Below are 22,080 nucleotides of genomic sequence, written 5' to 3'. Positions count from 1 at the left end.
ATTATACACAGAATGAATAAACAACAAGGTCCTACTGTATAGCACAGGGAATTATATTCAATATCCTGTGATAAACCATAATGGAAAAGAATATGAAACAGAATATATATATGTATAACTGAATCACTTTGCTGTACAGTAGAAATGAACACAACATTGTAAATCAACTATACTTGAATAAATTGTATATAAAAAAAACAAAGTAAAGGGAGCTAAAGTTAAAAACATTAAGACCATAAATGCCATTTTTCCTAAGTCAAGATTCCTAAACTTTGGCTAGAAAAATGGGAGAAGTAAACTATCAAAATACAGATTAATAACATCAAGAATTATATGAAGTATCTGTACCTGATTTGTCCTGTAGTTCATCTAGTCTCTCCCCTCTTTCTATTACCTTTGTAATATTTTCTTGCATGACATCAATGACTTCATCCACCTGATTCTGAACACTAGTTTAAAAGAAAAAGATTAAAAAATAATGCATTCTTTTGAGAATTTTACAGTTTTTGAGACTTTCATTAGACATGATAGAAAACAGCAAGTTCTCAGAATTATTCAACTCTAAAATGTTTAAGGCTTGTAGCAACAGTCCTTCCATTTGTGGGCTTGATTACTCAGGCAATTAAAAGAACATGATACAAATAAAGTAATATTTAACTTATAGTTTATTCTTAACCCTGTTTCTTCAAATTAAATATACTGTCAGAATGCTCAGTAACTACAGAATTTAGTCCAATAGCTTGACTCTAAATAATCCGTTTCATTTTCTTTTCAATAGGCCATTGAGGCATCACATAGACACAGCTATAAGCTACTTTTGCTATACATACAGTTCACACACTAAGGCTAACAAAAGAGTTTGCCCAGGTATGTTAGAAGCCTATGAAAAATATTCAGTTTCCAAAATGGAAAGGTACAGTATGCCCTAGGACACTAAGGCTCAGTGGGTATAACTCTTCACAGCTCATCAATTTCCTCTTAAACAGGGTTTAAAACAATGAGCAACACTTGGGAGGGTTTTGAAGCACCCACGAAGGAGCAAAGAGTAAACATTTTTGGTTGTTCTTCAAAATGAAAATATGATTTTCTTTATATCAGGTGATGAGAGCCTGTTCCAACCAAACTTCAGACTGTTCAATGAAGATTTTTTTTTAATAAATTTATTTATGGCTGCATTGGGTCTTTGTTGCTGCGCGTGGGCTTTCTCTAGCTGCGGCGAGCAGGGGCTACTCTTCGTTGTGGTGCGTGGGCTTCTCATTGCGGTGGCTTCTCTTGTTGCAGAGCATGGGCTCTAGGTGCATGGGCTCAGTAGTCGTGGCACACGGGCTCAGTAGTTGTGGCACACAGGCTTAGTTGCTCCAAGGCATGTGGGATCTTCCCGGACCAGGGCTCAAACCCGTGTCCCCTGCATTGGCAGGCAGATTCTTAACCACTGCGCCACCAGGGAAGTCCCATGTTCAAATGAAGATTTAAACTAAATTCAAAAATTTAATAATTGGACCTCAACTGCCTACTCTCACTCAGAAGTTACCCCCAGAGTACATAAACACAGAAATGATTAAGTGTCTAGTTTTCCTCTTTTGCTTCAATCATTTGACAAATGTCTAGTTTTCCCCTGTTGCTTCAATCATTTGACAAAATGTTACCTTAAATTAGTTTATGGAATAAGTCATGCCAGAGAAATATTTAAAATGAGAAATAAAATGAACTCACAGTTCTTATAACTCAAAAACTTTAAAATATAAAAACTGTTTAAAGTGGATTACTAGCAACTATAAGTAGATATATGTTTTAAATAAATAAGGATATGCAATTGTTCTTTCTAGTTGGGGAAGTGTATCAATTTATCAAATATCACCTAGGAAGCTTTTAAGAAAATTTCACAATACACATCTCCTCACTGCCCCCCTACTCTATAGTGAGTGGGGAGTAAGGCAGGACATGTGTAATTTTGAAAAAGAGTTCTATCCCTTCCCTGTCACGAAGCTGTATCTTCAAAAAGTTTGCTTTAAAAACAAAATGAAGGCCCATTTAGACACATACGGTTTCGGAAGAAGCATCCTCAGATTCAAGTAGAACTACTATGTTTGATGATAGTCACCCCTCCTCCCATGTTAAAAGCACCCACTGATTATCCACTCATAGACTTCAGGGTTCATCATAGCTCCCTAGAGTTCTGTGCCTCTCACACAGTATTCCACTAAACGGTATAAAACTGAAGCACAACTAAAGTGGGACATGGAGAATTCCCTTCTGCCCACACAGATCTGAAAGAGCCCCCACGTGTCTAAGAGGTCTTGTTGCAACTCCCAAGTAGACAGCTAAAGATGTAAAATCTTATACAAGAACAATGGCACAAATACTTAAGCAATTTATTCAATAAATAATTAAGAAGAGGGCTTCCCTGGTGGTGCAGTGGTTGAGAGTCCGCCTGCCGATGCAGGGGACATGGGTTCGTGCCCCGGTCCAGGAAGATCCCACATGCCGCAGAGCGGCTGGGCCCGTGAGCCATGGCCGCTGGGCCTGCGCGTCTGGAGCCTGTGCTCCACAACGGGAGGGGCCACAACACTGAGAGGCCCGCGTACCGCAAAAAAAAAATAATAATAATTAAGAAGAGCTTACTATGTACTGTTCTAGGCACTAGGAAAACAATACTGAACGAAGCAGACAATAATTCCGGCTCTCATGGAACGTATGCTTAAATGTGCAATGAATGCACTTCATTAACCTTCAGAGTTGTTTAACAGTCTGTGTCTAACCCATTACTCTATATTGTTTACAGCATTTAACACTAAGCGAAAGTATTTATTTATTTACATGCTTATTTCCTGTCGCTCCTCACTAGAAGGTAAGTTCAACAAATGCAGAGACCTTGCCTACTTTGTTCACTTTTGTAGCCCCAGTACCTGTAACATTGCTTGGGAAAGAGTATGCACTTAATACTTAACAGCTGAATAAGTGAACAGTTTGGGTATAAGTCCTGCAAAGCACATCCAGCTACTTGAGAAAGAGTTATAAGGCAGATATAAGAATGTAGAGGTCTCCATTTAACTATAATGGAAGCAGAGCTATTGTTTATCAAGGGCCAATCTTGAAATTCCTAGGTAGTTATTTTCCATCATATGCAAGAGATAATAGCCTAAAGTAAGGTGCAGCACGGTGGAAATGGACAGAATGTACGGCAGCACCTACACATAATCAGATTATAGCTATTGTGGATATTAATATACCTATACTACATGTGATTTTAAAACAAAACCAAAATAACTGAAGGAATCATTATGGTCCCAGCATCCCTATAAGCAAAAGACTCCATGGATAATACAGGCAGATTAATTGGAATAGAATTCATAAAATTACAGATTAAGTCTTACTAGATTATGATAAACCTAGGGGTATTACCTCAACAACATGACACACGTGTAATCTCTATGGCTAATGGAAACCACCCAACATTTTAATTTTTCCTGCCAAGTGATTAATAAATTATTGTTACTTTCTCCTTCACATATTACTAGCCACTGGTATAACCCTCTTAATCCAGCTACTGTATAACTCTCATTCAATCTTAAGATAACGGAAAATCTCATGACTGTGCTTCTATATTTCAAGATATTTTCATGCCCAGAACACAACTTTTATAGAAAAAAAAAGAAGAAAATCATCTATTTATTTACTTTAATATAAAGGATAATTTTTAAAAAAACAAGTGGAAAGGGACCTCCTGGTGGTCCAGTGGTTAAGACTCCGCGCTCCCAATGCACGGGGCCCAGGTTCGATCCCTGGTCGGGGAACTAGATCCCGCATGCCACAACTAAGAGCCCACATGCCACAACTAAGAGCCTGCATGCCACCACCAAAGATCCAGCAAGTTGCAACTAAAGATCCTGCATGCGACAATGAAGATCCCACGTGACGCAACTGAGACCTGGCACAGCCAAATAAATAAATAAATAATTTTTTTAAAAGTGAAAACGTATTTCCCCATGATTTTTTATATTTTCATAGCAGTTACAATACTTTGATTTCTATTTGTATTTTATGTTGGTCTTATCCTATTATACTGTAAATGCCTTAAAAACAGAGATTGTCCCACTCATCTGTTTCCCAGGTCATGTGAAATGTGCCTGGTAGAAAACAGGCATTCAACGAATATTTTCTGATCTGAATTAAGTATTTCATTTATTCAAAAATATATATTAAGGAGTTATTATTATGCTATGCATTGAGGATAGTGATGTGAACGTTTTGATCCTCAGCAAGATTACAGTCTAGTGGGGAACACTGGTAGCTAGGATTATATTACCATATGTCAAGTGCCATAATGGAAGGAAGCACATTGGTATCAGTCGTGCAGCCTAGATGAATCCAGCCTGGACCAGAGATGGCATCAAGATCCTGGTGCTGAGTTTTGAGAGGTTAAGAGTGAATTGGGCAGAGTAAAAAAGGTGATGGATGGTGGGAAAGTTCTAGGCTAAAGGAATAAGAGGAGGGGATATTTCAGCAACCAACCATTACCTGGATATGGGTGATGGAGTTGGGGGAAGAAAAGGGTAGAGAACTTCTAGATTTATAATTTGAGCAACTGAGTAGATGTAGATGATGGTCATTAACTGAAATAGAAAATTAGGGACTCAAAGAAAAAGCAAGTTTTTGAAGGAGGGGGTGGAGATTTATATCATTTCCTGTTAGAGTCATATAGTAGAAGAAAGGATACAAGAGAGAACATACCCAGGAAAATATCAAGACGTAGAGAAAAGACATTTTAACATTGTTTTAGTAATTTATTTATTTATTTTTGCTGTGTTGGGTCTTTGTTTCTGCGCGAGCGCTTTCTCTAGTTGTGGCAAGCGGGGGCCACTCTTCATCGCGGTGCGTGGGCCTCTTACTATTGCGGCCTCTCTTGTTGCGGAGCACAGGCTCCAGACACGCAGGCTCAGTAGTTGTGGCTCACGGGCCTAGTTGCTCCACGGCATGTGGAATCCTCCCAGACCAGGGCTCAAACCCGTGTCCCCTGCATTAGCAGGCAGATTCTCAACCACTGCACCACCAGGGAAGCCCTTAACATTGTTTTAAATCCTCCTTAGAGTCTGACAGCACTTGTGTTTCTGAGATGTCTTTATTCTAATTATCACCACTACAGGGAAGCCGCATGGTGTAGTGTAGAGAGGCCATGCTCTGGACACAGAGAGATCTGGGTTTGCAATTCAGCATTATCACTTACTATGTATGTGGCTTTGCAAGTCATTTTGCAAGCCTCTTTGAGCCTCATATTTTCTCACCTTTGAAATGAATATGATAATCTTTCCCTTATGAGAATTAGATGTGACAAGTGTGTTTTAAACACTTAGCACGGTTCCTAACACTTAGCATGTGTTTAATGTCAGTGTTCTTCCATTAAGGAAAAAAAAGCTCATGCTCTGCAACACACTCATCTGCTATTTTATAAAGAAAATATTTATTTTCACAGTTAACACCCCCATCTTGTGGCTTCTTAAGGTACTGTTGACAAAAAAAGTTTTAAATATATGCTGTATTTTTGCAAGTATATATATATATATATGTGTGTATATATATATACACACATATGCATATATACTATATGTAGTATATATGCTGTAGTTTTGCAATTATATATATATATACATATATATATGTATGTACATATATACATATATATATGTATATATATGTATCTGTTCATCATGGAACATTCCTTGGGGGAATTAAGTTAAACTTGTTGGACCAAGGCTATAGATAGGAGATTTCCTACCTGTGGCAGAGAATGTCTACAATTCACTGGAGTGGCATTTATAATGCTACTATTTATTTTAAAAGCAAAGGAAACATTCCAAAGAGAATCATAAATTTTTTTTTTTTTTTTTTTTTTTTTTTTTGCGGTATGCGGGCCTCTCACTGTTGTGGCCTCTCCCGTTGCGGAGCACAGGCTCCGGATGCGCAGGCCCAGCGGCCATGGCTCACGGGCCCAGCCGCTCCGCGGCATATGGGATCCTCCCAGACCGGGGCACGAACCCGTATCCCCTGCATCGGCAGGCGGACTCTCAACCACTGTGCCACCAGGGAGGCCCAAGAATCATAAATTTTTTATATAGGCATGTGACTATTTAAAATCTTTCCCAGGGCTTCCCTGGTGGCGCAGTGGTTGAGAGTCCGCCTGCCGATGCAGGGGACACGGGTTCGTGCCCCGGTCCGGGAAGATCCCACATGCTGCGGAGCGGCTGGGCCCGTGAGCCATGGCCCCTGAGCCTGCGCGTCCGGAGCCTGTGCTCCGCAATGGGAGAGGCCACAACAGTGAGAGGCCTGCGTACTGCAAAAATAAAAAATAAAAAAATAAAATCTTTCCCAAAAATCTTCCCTGAAAAGTGACACTGGAATACTAAAGAACCCATTAAAAGGACCTACTGTATCAGCACAGGGAACTATATTCAATATCTTGTAACAACCTATAGTGGAAAAGAATCTGAAAAAGAATATATATATATGTATAACTGAATCACTCTGCTGTACACCTGAAAATTAAACACTGTAAATCAACTTATACTTCAATTAAAAAAAAAAGTGACACTGGGCATTTTTGTGGGATTAATCTGTTATCAACATGTCAATCAAATGCAGACAAAGCAACAATGTTGCTGATCCACACATCAAAAAAACACCCTGTATGGAAACGTTACACATTAAGTGGTGACAACACACCTTAAAGAAACTCACCAGTGCTCCCAATTTTAGTTACTAAACAAATGCCAGGAATCTGTCCTTGGGCAAGTAGCGTGGCGGGTTGTGCTCCACCATTTGGGGCCACTTTGGGCACACGCCTGAGTCGTGCCCTGGTTCGGTAAACACTCATGGGGTTGTGCCAAGGGTTAATTTGTGTGTTTTGATGACTGACCACCTTCTGAGTACGTATGATAAGCCTTCAGCTCTAGAGTAAGAGCCATTACACTTCCTCAACAGTGCCTTACTCTTCTAAAATTCTGTGATCACCAACGTTATTATGGTAATTTAATATGCACATATACACATTCACGTGCATGTGTGCTTGGCACTTACTAACATAGACATATCCTGCAATGCCCACTCTGTATAACTGGCACTGGTTTTGGGGTCAGCTGGAAAGTCATACTCAAAAGACTCACTGGGCCACACTCAGTACCAGGCTCACTCTGCAGAAGGATGTCAGACAAGAAATGAAGCACATTGGCAGGGAAAAAACAGGTGTGTCATCAGTGGAGTCGTCTTCTCCTGTGGCAGCTGAGGTATATATGTGGGTGGACAGAGAAGTCACTCTGGCTCAGAGAAGGGCACTGGCTCTGCCACGGCATCCTCGCAACCTTGAATGCCTTGTGATCCTTCCAAAGATGAGGATGAGTGGCTTCTGAGGCCATCTCCCACTCACCTCCCCATCTCCCCTAGGAGACTGTCATGAGACAGTTTCTTATCACCTCCCAGGTTCTGATGACATATAAGGCTTTGTGCAGGATATACCCGCAGACTATAAAACCACTTAGCTGCAGGCTAGAATTGGCTCCTTTGTAATAGGGCATCTCACTATTCATACTGCAGCCCCCTGGACCCTTCTATTTTGGTATCATCATTTTTGGTGTTTAGGACAAGAACCCAGGGAGCTGGCACCTTCGGCTACTCTTCCTTTGACAATCTATGTAAGTAATAAACTGTCTGAATCTAAGTGGCTCATTGTATCTTTACTGGCTGAATCAGACACTTGAAGCAGCAGAGACTCTCTCTTCTGCTGGCCTTGAAGAAGCAAGCACTGTGGGTTGTACAGCTGCAAGGAAGTGCATCCTGTCAACAACTACCTGAGCTTAGTCAGGAGCTTCAGATGAGATCAAAGCCCTGGTGACACCTCAATTTCAGCCTTGTGAGACCCTGCAGAGGGCCCACCTAAGTAGTGACTGAACGCCTGAACCATGGAAAATGTGAGATGATGAATGTTTGCTGTTTTAGGCTGCTAGGTTTAGGGTAACTTGTTATACAGCAATAGAAAATGAAAACATCCCATTTAGTAGTCAAATCAGTTTGTTGGTACTGTATTACAGAGTCCATGAGCTAGGATCAGGCTCAGTGTGGACCTATTTCTTTACACCAACCACTACCTGACTAAAGCCCAAGTATCTAATCAATAACTTTTTTCTTTTTTAAACTGTGGTTTATTATTTATTTATTCATTCATTCATTCATTCATTCATTTATTTTTGTCACATCGTGCAGCATGCGGGATCTTAGTTCCCCTAAGAGGGATCGAACCCGTGCTTCCTGCAGTGGAAGCGTGGAGTCTTAGCCACTGGACCACCAGGAAAGTCCCTCATCAATAACTTGATATCCCATTACAGTACCCTTCCCACTATGTGCCATCTATATCCAGACTTAGGGTAGCAACTACCCCTCCTTAGATCCTGAACCTGGGCCATTCAGTTTATCTTTTATAGCTCGGTAAGTTTCCAGGCCTACTTCACTGCTCCATTCATTCCTTCTCCCTTCTTGCCAGGACTCATATGATTCTAATATTAGATACATTCACTACAGCATTATCCACCATCTACCATCAACAATATATACAGAAAAGCTCTAAACTGAAAATTAATGAGCCATAAAACTTAGATCAATAAATGGATTAGGATAAGTAATAGATATGAACAAATTCTGGAAGTATATAAACAAGATACTGTACTTCAGAAAACTAAATCTATTATATTACTTTTATTATCATGCTGAAAATGGGAATCAAGCTATAGATTTAAAACCAAAATAGACCTTGAGATTATGCTAAATAAATGAATTTGATATATAATAATTAAATTAAGAAAACCAACAACCAGGAATTGCGTCTCCTTAGCTATAATTAAGAGGTAACTTTGTGAAAATGAAAAGAATGACTGGGTTTTTACAACCTAGTAGTAATATTAGTCTACATCAAGGCTCAGCAAATTTTTCTGTAAAGGGCCAGCCAGATAATAGAGAGTTTAGATTTTGTGGGCCATAAGGTCTCTGTCACAACTACTCAAATCTGTCACTGTAGTTTGAAAGTAGCCAATAGATACTAGGAATGGCTGTGTTTCAATAAAACTTCACAAAATTAGGTGGCAGCCAGATTTGGGTCATATGCTGTAGTTTGCCAACCCCTGGTCCTTGTAGAAATATGATAATCATTTAAACAAATGAGTGTCTCACAAACTTACTGCTTAATTTTTTCATTTCTAGGTCCAAATCTTGGTCCAGATGGTCCCCTTCTGAAAACAAAACACCAAGTACATATTAATGAGAACATTAAAACAAACCCCAAAACAGAAAACACACACACTTGCTGAATTCTAAACATGGATCATTTATCATAAGGAACCACATATTACTGGTACTGATGGAACCTAATGATATTTAATCATGTCTGTACTTCATTGGTACTTAGTGCAGGCCATCACAGCTTAATTCTTCTGAATGTTATCACTTTTAATATAATTCTTAGTTATACACAGGTAGTTTTAATCATTAAACTCTGAAATACCATAACAACTAAAGTGCCAGTGACTATGAATAACTTTATGATCAATTATAGAACACTAGAAGTCCAACTACCTTGAATTTAGGCTCTAATGAAATGCTGATTTGGGGGGATGGATGTAGAGAAAAATCCATTCAAAACACTAAAATTTTTCAAGTATGTTTTTTGATTACTCATCTTAAAACTTAGCAACATAACTAAAGGGAAATTTAAGGGTCTACGAAAATATTAACATTTCTCAAATTATTATCTCTCCATAATAGTTGAGTGTTGTATCATTTAAACCAATCCATTTTAATACTCTGAAAATTAAAATTTTTGGATGTTTTAAGTAATTTTCCATATTCTGATGATAGAAAATAAGGTGTAAACCATAAAACTCAAAAAAGAATAGGTTCTGTACCAATTAAGCATTAATTTCCCATTTCCCCCTCCTCCCAGCCCTTGGCAACCACCATTCTACTTTGTGTCTCTATGAATTTGATTACTCTAGGTGCCTCAGATAAGAAGAATCATGTAAAATGTATCCTTTTGTGACCAGCTTCTTTCACTTAGCATAATTAATGTCTTCAAGGTTCATCCATGTTGTACCATGTGTCAGAATTTCCTTCCTTTTTAATACTGAGTACTATGCCATTGTATGTACATACCATATTTTGTTTACCCATCTTTCCACTGACGGACACTTGGGTTACTTCCACCTTTTGGCGATTATGAATAATCCTGCTATGAACAGGATTATTTTTCATAATAATCAACAGGTGTTAACTTTTTTTTTTTTTTTTTTTTTTTTTTTGCAGTACGCGGGCCTCTCACTGTTGTGGCCTCTCCCATTGCGGAGCACAGGCTCCGGACGCGCAGGCTCAGCGGCCATGGCTCACGGGCCCAGCTGCTCCGCAGCATGTGGGATCTTCCTGGACCGGGGCACGAACCCGTGTCCCCTGCATCGGCAGGCGGACTCTCAACCACTGCGCCACCAGGGAAGCCCGTGTTGATTAATTTTTTAAAAATTATTTCAGAAATTTTATTAGCTTTGTCTCCCTTTTAATACATAGACAGAACCACAGGGTGTGGTAGTGTGCCGGTTTTGTCGTCAGGCCCTTTGGAAGATGTACAGCATTATTTGGGAGTGAACCTCCAGTGTACAGTTAGCCTGAAAAGTTTGTTTCTCACTTACATTCGGGTGATCACTTGTTTAGCCAAAGCATCTGACCTTTTCAATACTGAGTCCTTTGTTGACAGGTAGCTGTTGCTCTAGTCTAAGGCTTCTCACTGTAATTGGCACTATGAGCAATTAGCTTTTTGACTCTGGAAACCTTGTTACCTGTAGGAAATTATCTTCCCACTTCATCTGACTTTGCTGCCAAAAATGATACTATTTCCTGTTATTGGATCTGATTTCCATCCTGCAGGCTCTTTTTGCCAATTGCTTCATGGCTGTCAATTACTTCTATAAAATGTTTTATACAATGTTTTTTATTTGGAAAAATAAAAGCCTCTATAAAAAACTCCACAACATTATAGCAAAGTGGGAGATAAATGTTTCCTCCCAGGCATACCCTTCTGGAGGTATGAGCCTCCAGAGAAAACTCTTGCAACAACATGTCATCCTTCCTGACTTTGCAAATAAAACTGAGGCCCTTTCTAATCAAAACTGCAAAGGACTGACCAGGTTAATTAATTCTGACAGAGCATCAAAGCAATCCAACGGGGAAAAGATCATCTTTCCATCAAATGGTGGTGGAACAGTTGGAGAGCCATATGCTCCCCGGCCCCCCCAAAATGATCCTTCACCCTTAACTCAACCATATATAAAAAAATTAACTTATAATAGATTATAGACCTAAATGTAAAAGTCAAAACAATAAAACTTTTGGAAGAAAACAAAGAAGAAAATCTTAGAACATTTAGGTTTGGCAAAGATTTCTTAAATAAACAAAAACAATGAAAGGAAAAATTTAATAAACTAATTTCATCAAAATCAAAACTCTGCTCTTCAAAAGATACAGTTATGAAAAGATTAAATTACAGACTGGGAGTAAGTATCTGTAAAACATATATCTGACAAAGAACTTGTATCTTGAATATATAAAAAACACACAACTTAATAAGACGACAAACTTAGAAATGGGCAAAAGATTTTTAACATGTACATCATCAAAGAAGATATAAGGGGCTTCCCTGGTGGTGCAGTGTTTAAGAATCCGCCTGCCAATGCAGGGGACATGGGTTCGTGCCCCGGTCCGGTTCGAGCCCTGGCCTGGGAAGATCCCACATGCCACGGAGCAACTAGGCCCTTGAGCCACAACTACTAAGCCTGTGCTCTAGAGCCCACAAGCCATAACTACTGAGCCCACGTGCCACAACTACTGGATCCTGTGCGCCTAGTCCCCATGCTCCACAACAAGAGAAGCCACTGAAATAACAAAGAGTAGCCCCTGCTCGCCGCAACTAGAGAATGCCTGCGCACAGCAATGAAGACCCAACACAGCCAAAAATAAATAAATTAAACAAACAAACAAATAAATAAAAAGAAGATATAAGGATGGCAAATACACACAAAAGAAGATGTTCAGTATAATTTGTAATTATGGAAATGCAAATTAAAACCGTAATGGTATACTACTATACACCCACAGGAGTGGCTAAAATTAAAAGACTGACCATATGCAGTGCTGATGAGGATCTGGAGCAACTAGAACCCCCATACAGTACTGGTAGGAATATAAAGTGGTACACAACTTTGGGAAACAGCTGTAAACATACACCAGCCATTCCACTCCTGTTTACCCAAGAGAAATGAAAGCATAAGTCTACACAAAACCTGTACATGAGTGTTTATAGCAGCTTTATTTGTAATAGCTAAAAACTAGAAACACCCCAAATATCCATCAATAAGTGAATGGGTGAATGAATTGCAGTATGTTCATATAATGGACCACTGCTCAGAAATAAAAAGAAACAAACTATTGATGCATGCAACAACATGGGTGAATCTCAAAATAATTATGCAAAGTGAATGAAGCCAGTAAAAAAAAGAGGCATACTGTATGACTCCACTTCCAAAAAAAAAATCTAGACAATACAAACTACAGTGATAGAAAGCAGATCAGTGGCTGCCTAGGACTGGGAGAGTGACAGATTACCAAGAGGTATGAGGAAACTTTTGAGGTGATGGCTATGTTCATTATTTGAATTTCATGATGATTTCACAGGTGTACAGTGAATATGTCAAAACTCTTATTGTACACTATATGTATTTTATTGTATGTCAGTTACACCTCAATAAAGCTGTAAAAAGAAAAACAAAAAACTTACAGAAAGAAGTCCTCTTCTTCATCTGAATCATCTTCCAAAAGATTTCTCTGTCAAAAAAAGAAAAAGACTTGAGTTTTTAGATTCCAAGGGGCTTACCAACTGTCAGGGGCAGGGTAATGAAACAAGTTCTATCCTGGTGAAATTTCTTAACTCCAAGCTTCCAGACACAGGCAAGAGTAATTACAGGTGCTTCACTGGAAGCTGAAAGATATGGAACCACACTGCAGACTTTCTAAGGAAATGCTTATAAGCCTGGAATCCTTTGACTGACCACAAGGTAGAGAGGTCACTGAAGCTGGCATGGGAGTGAGGGATGCAGGCCATCAGGGAGGGGCAAGTCCTTCCTCCTCCCCCTGCCTTCCAGTCTCTCTCTATCAGCAGAACCTAAGAAGAAGCTGGGGGCAAAGGAGAAATGTAGCTGCAGAGTCCAACTCTAGCATCAGAGAGAAGAGTATAGAAGGTAGGTTTGGAGCTGAGAGACAAGGGTTTATTAACTGGCACAGTCCACCTAACAGCCACTCGGCCTACGAATAGTCCTCTGCACATATTTGAACTTCCAAACAAAAACAACTTTATACTTTTACCTTATAAGATACAACTGTTTTTCTTAAAATAAGGAATGTCTCACCTGCTCCCCAAAAGGGGAAGATATAAAGTTCCAAAAGGAGGCTGAAGAAGAGCAAAAACCAGACCTTTTCAGCATGCAAGAACTCAAACAGTATACAACTTGTAGGCCAAGTAACGGCTCCCCATAGATGTCGACGTCCTAATCCCCGAAACCTGTGAATGTTTCCTTGAATGGTAAAAGGAACTTTGCAGAAGTTATTAAATCAAGGATCTTGAGGTGGGAAGATCAATATAGTGGGCCCAAAGTCATCACAAGAGTACTTAAAAAAGAGAGAGGCAGAAGAGTGTGTGTGTGTGTGTGTGTGAGAGAGAGAGAGGCAGACAGACAGACAGACAGAGGTTGGAAGATGTCACCCTGCTGGATTTAAAGATACAGGAAGGGGCATAAGCAAGGAGGTCAGGCAACCTCTAAAAGTTGGGAAAGGCAAGGAAAGAGCTTCCTCCCTATAGTCTCCAGAAGGAACATGGCCCTGCCAGTGCCTTGATTTTAGCCCAGCAAGATCCATTTTGGACTTCTGGTCACCAGAACTATAATAAATTTGTGTTGTTTTAAGTTTGTGGTAATTTGTTAAAGCAGCAACAGGAAGCAAATACAACACCCATGTACTTTTTCTGAAGAAACTACTCAAGGAATTACACCAGCTAAAAAGAAAATTAAATCAGAACAAAGATCTTAAGATGGAGATTGATATACCCAGTACATCTAATAAAATGTGTGGTCAAATCTAAATGGAAGGGGCTTCCCTGGTGGCGCAGTGGTTGAGAGTCCGCCTGCCGATGCAGGCGACACGGGCTCGTGCCCCGGTCCAGGAAGATCCCACATGCCGTGGAGCGGCTGGGCCCGTGAGCCATGGCCGCTGAGTCTGCGCGTCCGGAGCCTGTGCTCCGCAACGGGAGAGGCCACAACAGTGAGAGGCCTGAGTACCGCAAAAAAAAAAAAAAAACACACAAAAAAAAACTAAATAGAAGATGACTGTGAACTATAACTTACAGCTATTGAAAGAGAAAAATGCATAATATAAAGAAAAATTCTAAAAGAATCTAAAACTTTTCTCACAAAACCCAAAAGCAGGAAGTGGAGAGTAAAATGAGAAAGTTAAAAGCAAAGTAACATGCTCAACTTGGTGGGGAGAGGAGTGGAGAAGTGGGAAGAGGCCTAGAATGAAAAAGTAGTGTGGAGGGGCATAGTTTTTGGCATGTTGAGAGAGAACACAAATTTAAACATTATTGTTAACATATAAAGTTAATTAAAAAGAGAGAGGGAAAGAGAAAGAAAGGGAGGACATTTTTAACTGCCTAGTGGTCCTGGAGGCAGGGAAAAAGTGAGGAAAAATAATCAATCTAGCTACAGAAGTTAGGGAAAATAGGGAAAACATAAGAAATACAATGAATATCATTATCTCTATATATTATAATAAATAATACACAAAGAGTAAGAAAATGAAAAGAGGGTGTGTTCAATATTCATTTAACAACTATGTTTGAGCATCTTCTATGTACTAGGCACTGTTCTAAGTCCCAAGCATCAGCTTTGGACAAGACAGACAAGGTCTGAGCTCTTACAGAAAAACACCTGACGGTGATGAATGTTAGGCAGAGAATTAAAACAGTGATGGGATAAAAAGTGACAGGGTGACTAAATAAGATTAGGCTGTCAAGGAAAATCATTCTTAAAAGGTAAAATTTAGGCTGAGATCCAAACAATAAAAAAGAGCCAACCAAAGATCAGGGTGAAGAACACTCACTGCCAGCAGAGGGACTAGCGAGTGCAGGAAAGTCCAAATATATCAGTTACCTTAATAAGTGTGAACGGTGTGAATGCTCCTACTCAAAGTAAAAACTATACATGATTAGAGTTCAAAAAAACTGCAGCCAATATCTGTTTATAAGAAATTTACCTAAAATAAATGCCAAATAAAGGATGAAAGAAAAAAGAGAGATGAAAGAGATATCAAATTCTAACAAAAAGAATGTTAGAGTTAGCAAAAGTAATATAAAGAGATTATTTTAGGACAAGCATTAAACAATCAAATAAGATTTTACAATGACAAAATGCACAATCCACCAAGATTTAACAGCAACAAATGTTTATATGTAACAATATAGTTTCAAAATACATAAAGCAAAAGCTGCTCAAATTATAAGAAGAAATGGATACATTCAAAAATCATAGGAAAGCTTTAACATATCCTTCAAAGATGGAGAAACCAGGAAGACAAAAAAATAAATAATCTAGAACTGTGTACTCAGCAAATGTTATTTTCAAATATCCAAGAAATGAATAAGCAATAAAAGAATTTTAATAAATAGCCCAAACTAGAAATTACACAGGTCACATTCTCTGGGCATAATGAAATGGAAATTAAAACAAATAAAAGGAAATTTTAAAACACTCTTCTGTTAAAATGTTAAAAGGTAAATGTAAACTTAACAAACTAATTAGAAATGAATGACCCTGGGAACATTACAAAACAAAATCTGTAGAGTATGGTCACAGCAGTACCTAAAAGAAAATGTGACCTTAAATCCATTTATTTATGAAATTACAAAGACTGAAAATATATAAAATAAGTATTTAACTATTAAGATGAGTAAATTATTCCTAAGTCACAAACAACCCCAGAATCTCTAAAAAAAAAAAAATTCATGAATTTGATTACATAAAAATTTAAAACATAAAGAACATACAATATCATACACAAGGTTAAATGGCAAGTAACAGGCTGGGAAAGAAATCTGCAACATATTTGTAGACTAAAGGGTCTGGCATCTCTCTTTTATAAAGATCGCTGACAAACTAGTAAGAAAAAGACACATTATAGAAAAATCATCAAAGAAGAGAAACAGACAATTCCTAACAAAAAAAGAAACGGCCATGACCACATGAAAACATGTTCAAAGTCAATAATATTCAGGAAGATACATTACTTCCTTCAACAAATATTTCTAGCTAATAAGTAACAATCATTACATTTACAATACAGTTTATTTGCCTTAGAGGATGATGATACTAAAGTGTGTTTATTATAGTTGCCCAATGAGAAACACAATGAAAATGAACGTCTTTACACTTATTCACTGAACAAAAACACAAGAGCTAGGGATACATTATCAAAAAAGGGTAATGAGATACAATGAGATGTCATTTCACACCCACTAGGCAGATAATAACAAGTGTTGGTGAGGAGAAATTGGTGGTGAGGAGAAATGTGGAGAAATTAGAACTCTCATACACAGCTGGACGGGAATGTAAAAATTGTGCAGCCACTCTGGAAAACAGTTTGGCAATTCTTCAAAAGGTTGAACATAGAGTTACTATAATACCCAGTAATTCTACTCCTAGGTATTTACCCAAGAGAAATGAAAACATATGTAATTAAATGAAATGAAAATAAAAACTTGTATGTGAACATTCATAGCAGTGGTATTCATAATAGCCAAAAAGTATAAGTAATCCTAAATGTCTATCAACTGATGAATGAATAAAGAAAGTGTAGTATATTCATATAGTGGAATATTATTCAGCAATAAAAAAGAATGAAGTACTGATATATACTACAACATGGATGAACTTTGAAAACATTATGCTAAGAAGCCATTTACAAAAGACAACATAGTGTATGCTTCCATTTATATAAAATGTCCAGAATAGACAAATCTATAGATTTGTGGTTGCCTAGGGCTGAAGGGATGAGGAGAACGGGGGATGATTGCTAAAAAGTACAGAGTTTCTTCTTGGAATGATGAAAGTGTCCTAAAATTGATGGTGGTGATGGTTGCACAATTTGGTACTAAATACTAGTTACTAAAATCCACTGAACTGTACACTTTTAATGAGTGAATTGTATGGCATGTTAATTATATCTCAATAAAGCTGTTATCAAAAAAGTGTTATAGGGGGCTTCCCTGATGGCGCAGTGGTTGAGAGTCCACCTGCTGAGGCAGGGGACACAGGTTCGTGCCCCGGACCAGGAAGATCCCACATGCCGCAGAGCGGCTAGGCCCGTGAGCCATGGCCGGGGAGCCTGCGCGTCCAGAGCCTGTGCCCCGCAATGGGAGAGGCCACAACAGTGAGAGGCCCACGTACCACAAAAAAAAAAAAAAAAAAAAAAAAAGTGTTATAGGAAAGAGGAACAAAATTTTTTAAAGTTTTATAAAAGTAATTTATAAATTCTTAGAACCAATCAGTTACCAAATTTCATGATCTGATAAACATTCAAAAGGAGGACTCTATTTAAACAGCCAATTTTTTTTTCAATTCTGCTATTTAATATCCTATTTTTACAATAAATTGCAGTAGTATTCAACCAACAATGTAAAAAGAAAGTGCCATAGTTATGGTCTTAGAAGTAGAACTGATTGAAACTGTATATTTTATATTTTTGAGTAAATAAAGCTTATTTTAAAAAGTTTACTAGCAGTTAGTCTATTGGTGGATTGTGTCCCCCTTCAAGCAAAACAAAAACAGACACTGAATAAAGAGTTAGAATAAAGGGATGACAAATGATTCCTGTACTGTATTTCAAGATACTCCTAAATCATAAGATGTTGGACAGAGGTTCTAAGGTTGTGCAAAAAAGGAGCATGTAAAATGAAGTCAAATAGACTATCTGCTGTTTAAGGGCAGAGACCATGCCCTCTAGTTTTTAGCACAATGCCTAGCACATAGTAGGCAGTCAATAAACATTTGTTGCATGAATCAGAAAAGAAAGGACTGGCAAGAAGATAGGAAGTGCGGGAGGGCTTTAGGTTGCTGGATGAAAAAGAATAGCTCTAATTCCTTCCCTCAATAAATACTTATTGATTACTTATTCTAAAAGTAGCCTATCTACAATATTCATATCAATGCTATCTTCCAAAATGCTGCATAATTTCTAGATTTATACAATCCTGCACAGAATGTTCTGAAATAAACTAAAAATTGAACATTATATAAAAGCTGCTCTGGACTCTGTGGCAACTGCAGGACCAGAATCCTTTATCTGCAATTCCAAAATCTAAAAAGTTCTGAAAACCAAGAGATTTTATAAGCTTTGGAGTCAAAACTCATTTGGAGGAAAATCTTACCTGAATTGATATTAGCTAATTTATATGCTTAATTAGAATAATCAGACATTCCACTGAGAAATATTAGTATGTTTGGAGGTGCTGCTCTAGACCCCCAAAAGGCTCTTGTATAATGTGCACTAACTAGCTTTGTAAAATCTGAAAAATTCTGAGGAACTCCAACCACATTTGGCTCCAGAGTACTAAATAAGATATTGTGTATTTGCACAAAATTCCCTTTGAAAGACTAGAAAGAAGCTGGGAACATAATTTGGTCAATAATGGAAATAGAATTTGGTTGAGTCCCAATCTAAGTAACATATATTTTTTAGTGTTTACTATGAAGAAAACAAATAGGATTCGAATATAGCCATAAATATTAGATTATTCTAAAACAAATTATTTACAAAGGAAAGAAAAGATATTTTGAATCTTTCTTTTTTAAAGATTAAGATTCTGAACTTACCCTTTCACTTTTCACAGAACCAGTGACATCATCATCATTTAGATGGCGCTTAAACTTGGGAGGCATCTTTTTTAATGAAGAAGTACTCTTCTACTTCTCAGCAGAAAAAGTCTTCACCACCTTAAGGAGAAAATAAATTTCCTCAGATTTGAGACTTTGGGGTATAAGCTAAAGCACTGAAAACAGCGTACAAGGCCCTATATGGTGGGGCCCCTCCACTTCTCCGACTTCAGCTGCTCCCTCTCACCTGCTCCACTCCGGTGACCCTGGCCTCCATGCTAGGCCTCAATACACAACAGTTAAAAAGAGAAAATGCAGGTAACTTTTAGAGAACACGTGGGGGAAATGAGCGAAAATATTTTTATAAAATCAAAGAGCAGAGGGGGAAAATTAGGAGGTTGTCCGCTTGCAAGTGAGACATCAAATGCTTAAAGATTTTAACTTGGAGTCAGAAGATGGCAGAACACTTCTAATTCTCTCACTTTTAGGGAGTTACTTAAACAATGATTCTGTTTCCTCATCTGTAAAATAGTGATTTCTAGGCTTCTGCATGGAGTTGGGATATATGCAAAAACATTCTGTCAATTACAACGTCCTGTTCTAATGCATAACACTAGGTGCTCCAAGAAAAGGGGTAAGTTTGGAAAGTACTGGGTTAAACAAAGACAGGTTTTTTGTTTTTGTTTTTCTGGTTTGCTACAGAAAGTCTCACAGTCTTTTATATACTAATTTGCATTATGATTTTCCAGGAAAATGCTTGAATATGCAACATATTCAAAATTTTCTTGAGAAAAAGCTGACATGCAAATACGAGTTTCCAGTATCTTGGACTAGAAGATGGATGAATAATAAGAATAGCTAAGGTGTACTGAATGTTTTACTATGTATCAGGCACTATGCTCAGAGATTTACACACATTTTCTTTTACTCTTTACAACACTCCTTTGAAGTAAGCACAAAGAAACTAAGAGAAAACTAAGGCTTGGTAAAAGATAAGTAACTAATAGTGTTAGTCACTCTACTGATTGAAATATCAGAAACATAGGCCTAAATTATTAATGGCTGTGCATGATCAATTTTAATATTTATCCAATTAGTTGTCTATCAGGTTATACAGTTCTGTTCTAGAAAGACCACTTCCCTGTAACAACCCAGCAGTCCTCTTTCCCTTTCCACAAGAAGAACCTCTAAGATTTTTAAGTATAATTAGACATTTGTTGGTTAAGATCACACACTTAAAAAAGAATAAACAAGCCCAGAGTCCAGTTTCATAAACAAAATAAAGTAAAATTTTAAGTTGACTTCCCATCAAAACAAATTGATATACTTTTCTTTGATAAGAAATAATTTTCCAAACCAGAAACTTAACCACTTGTAACAAAAACCAAATACTTGCTACCTAAGTAACAGCTCTAGAGTTCTTCATTCTACAATATTTCTGTCACGTACATCCGGCATCTGACCCATTTTATTCCTCATACTTTGATTTCAGAATAATTCATTCATGCAGAAATGTTACAGAATGCATGGAGAAACAGATGACAAAGGAAGCAACCGAAGAACTAGAGCTTTTAATTATACCTATATTTTATTTATATTTTAAACCCTACAAAGGGTCTGCTTCAATATCCAAAAGCAAATAACAGGCCGACTTACATAACATCTTTATGAAATATACAGTAAAGCTACAAGTTTAATGATGAGCAAACCCAAATTCAGGTCCCATAATCCAAGAATCAGCTTCATGAAGGCAAGAAATCACTGTCTGACAAACATAAAAGCCATCATCAGCAAAGCAGCAGGCAGATTAATTAACTGTGCTTGATGAAGCACAGGGTAAATGATGATATTTGCACCAAATGACTAGTAGAAATAAACAATGCTCAGAAATTAGATTTATACATATTCTACCTAAGAGTTCTCCTGTACAAAATACATATGAATTCAGGTGTTTGTGTCTAGGTATATATGTAAATAAGAGAGCCTTCATGATGTATTTCAACATCACCAATACATTTTTAAAATGTCACACCACCATATGCTTCTTATGCCATCATCATACGTTTACAATTTCATGTATGTATTTTTTGAAGAGGCAGTACTTTCTGTATTCAATGGCTTTACAAGTAATAAACTTCTAACCTGTTGTTTAGCAAATGTTGGCTTCTTTTTTGCTTTATGCAAACAACAAGCACACCAAACCCCCTAGTATTTCATTTCACAAAAAGCTTGAATCTGGGCAGAGGCTTCCCTTTTCCCAGCCTGCGTTCCCTTTCTGACTCCTCTTCCTCATCTCTCATCAGCAGTCTTGGTTGGTGCAGTTTCACGGAAATAAGTGACTTGGATGGACACAGCCTGGAGATGTTATTCACAAAACCTGTCAAAGTGTAATGATTCACCTCACCTTCCGGTCATTATAAACACAGCGGGGTTGGTGCTCTCTCTCCCAAGCTTTTTAATGGTGAAACAAATCCACCCCTCCAGCAAGCAGCTCCATTCACATACACCCCGCCCCACTCCCACCCCATCTGTCGCACCAGGCCACGTCCCCCGACATCTCCTAACTCTAGTCCTTTCTGCCCCAAGATCCCCACTAGCAGTCCGGGCTGCCTCCCACTCTTCTCCAATCTTCCCCAGCCCCGCCACTGTTCTCTTCCCATTTCCCCAGAGCACCCTACAATTCCCATTCTTCTCCCCCTTAACCGCTCCCCATCGCACACTCCTGTCCTGGTCGCCCTTCCTCAGGGAACCCCCGGTCCGACCCCAGCCTTTTCCCACTCTGGGCTCCCTCCACTGCCCCCGAGGCCGGTCCCCCTGCCCGACGCGGACGTTGGGGGCGGCGGGGCAGGCACTTCGTCTCTGTTTCCTTCCTCCGCACATAAGCCCTTCCCGTCGGGAACAGGCGGGCGGCCGTACCTGCGTCTCCCGGGGAGCTCCGGGCAGCTCTCCGGGGCGGGTAGCGCTGGGCGGGCGGAGGAAGGAGTAGGAAGCGGAGGAAGAAAGCTGGGAGGGGGAACACAGTAGGCGCGCAACCCGCGCCTGTCGCTCCGCCGCAACTGCGCCCCCGCTCATCGAGCCGATCGGC

General features: G+C 38.7%; 1 protein-coding gene across 2 annotated transcripts in view; it reads right to left on the bottom strand.

The window, feature by feature from the left end:
- The window catches only part of VAMP4 (vesicle associated membrane protein 4), a 31,318-nt gene extending 9,241 nt beyond the window's left edge, over window positions 1-22,077 (bottom strand). The window contains exons 1-6 of one of the 2 annotated variants that reach the window (XM_082616578.1): window positions 21,912-22,077; window positions 21,138-21,372; window positions 18,996-19,115; window positions 12,857-12,903; window positions 9,219-9,269; window positions 349-449 (exon numbers count right to left, since the gene is read on the bottom strand). In XM_082616578.1, coding sequence (XP_082472704.1) covers window positions 349-449; window positions 9,219-9,269; window positions 12,857-12,903; window positions 18,996-19,061 — 265 coding nt within the window. In that variant the 5' untranslated portion in view covers window positions 19,062-19,115; window positions 21,138-21,372; window positions 21,912-22,077. The remainder of the gene's footprint in view (window positions 1-348; window positions 450-9,218; window positions 9,270-12,856; window positions 12,904-18,995; window positions 19,116-21,137; window positions 21,373-21,911) is intronic. The other variant, XM_082616577.1, reaches the window with a different exon arrangement.
- Window positions 22,078-22,080: the final 3 nt, after the last annotated feature.

The sequence above is a fragment of the Mesoplodon mirus genome (assembly GCF_964341445.2).
Source record: "Mesoplodon mirus genome assembly, chromosome: 3".
Lineage (NCBI taxonomy): Eukaryota > Metazoa > Chordata > Mammalia > Artiodactyla > Ziphiidae > Mesoplodon > Mesoplodon mirus.
The sequence above is the reverse complement of the archived record's forward strand: the minus strand, read 5'-3'. Positions and strand labels throughout refer to the sequence as shown.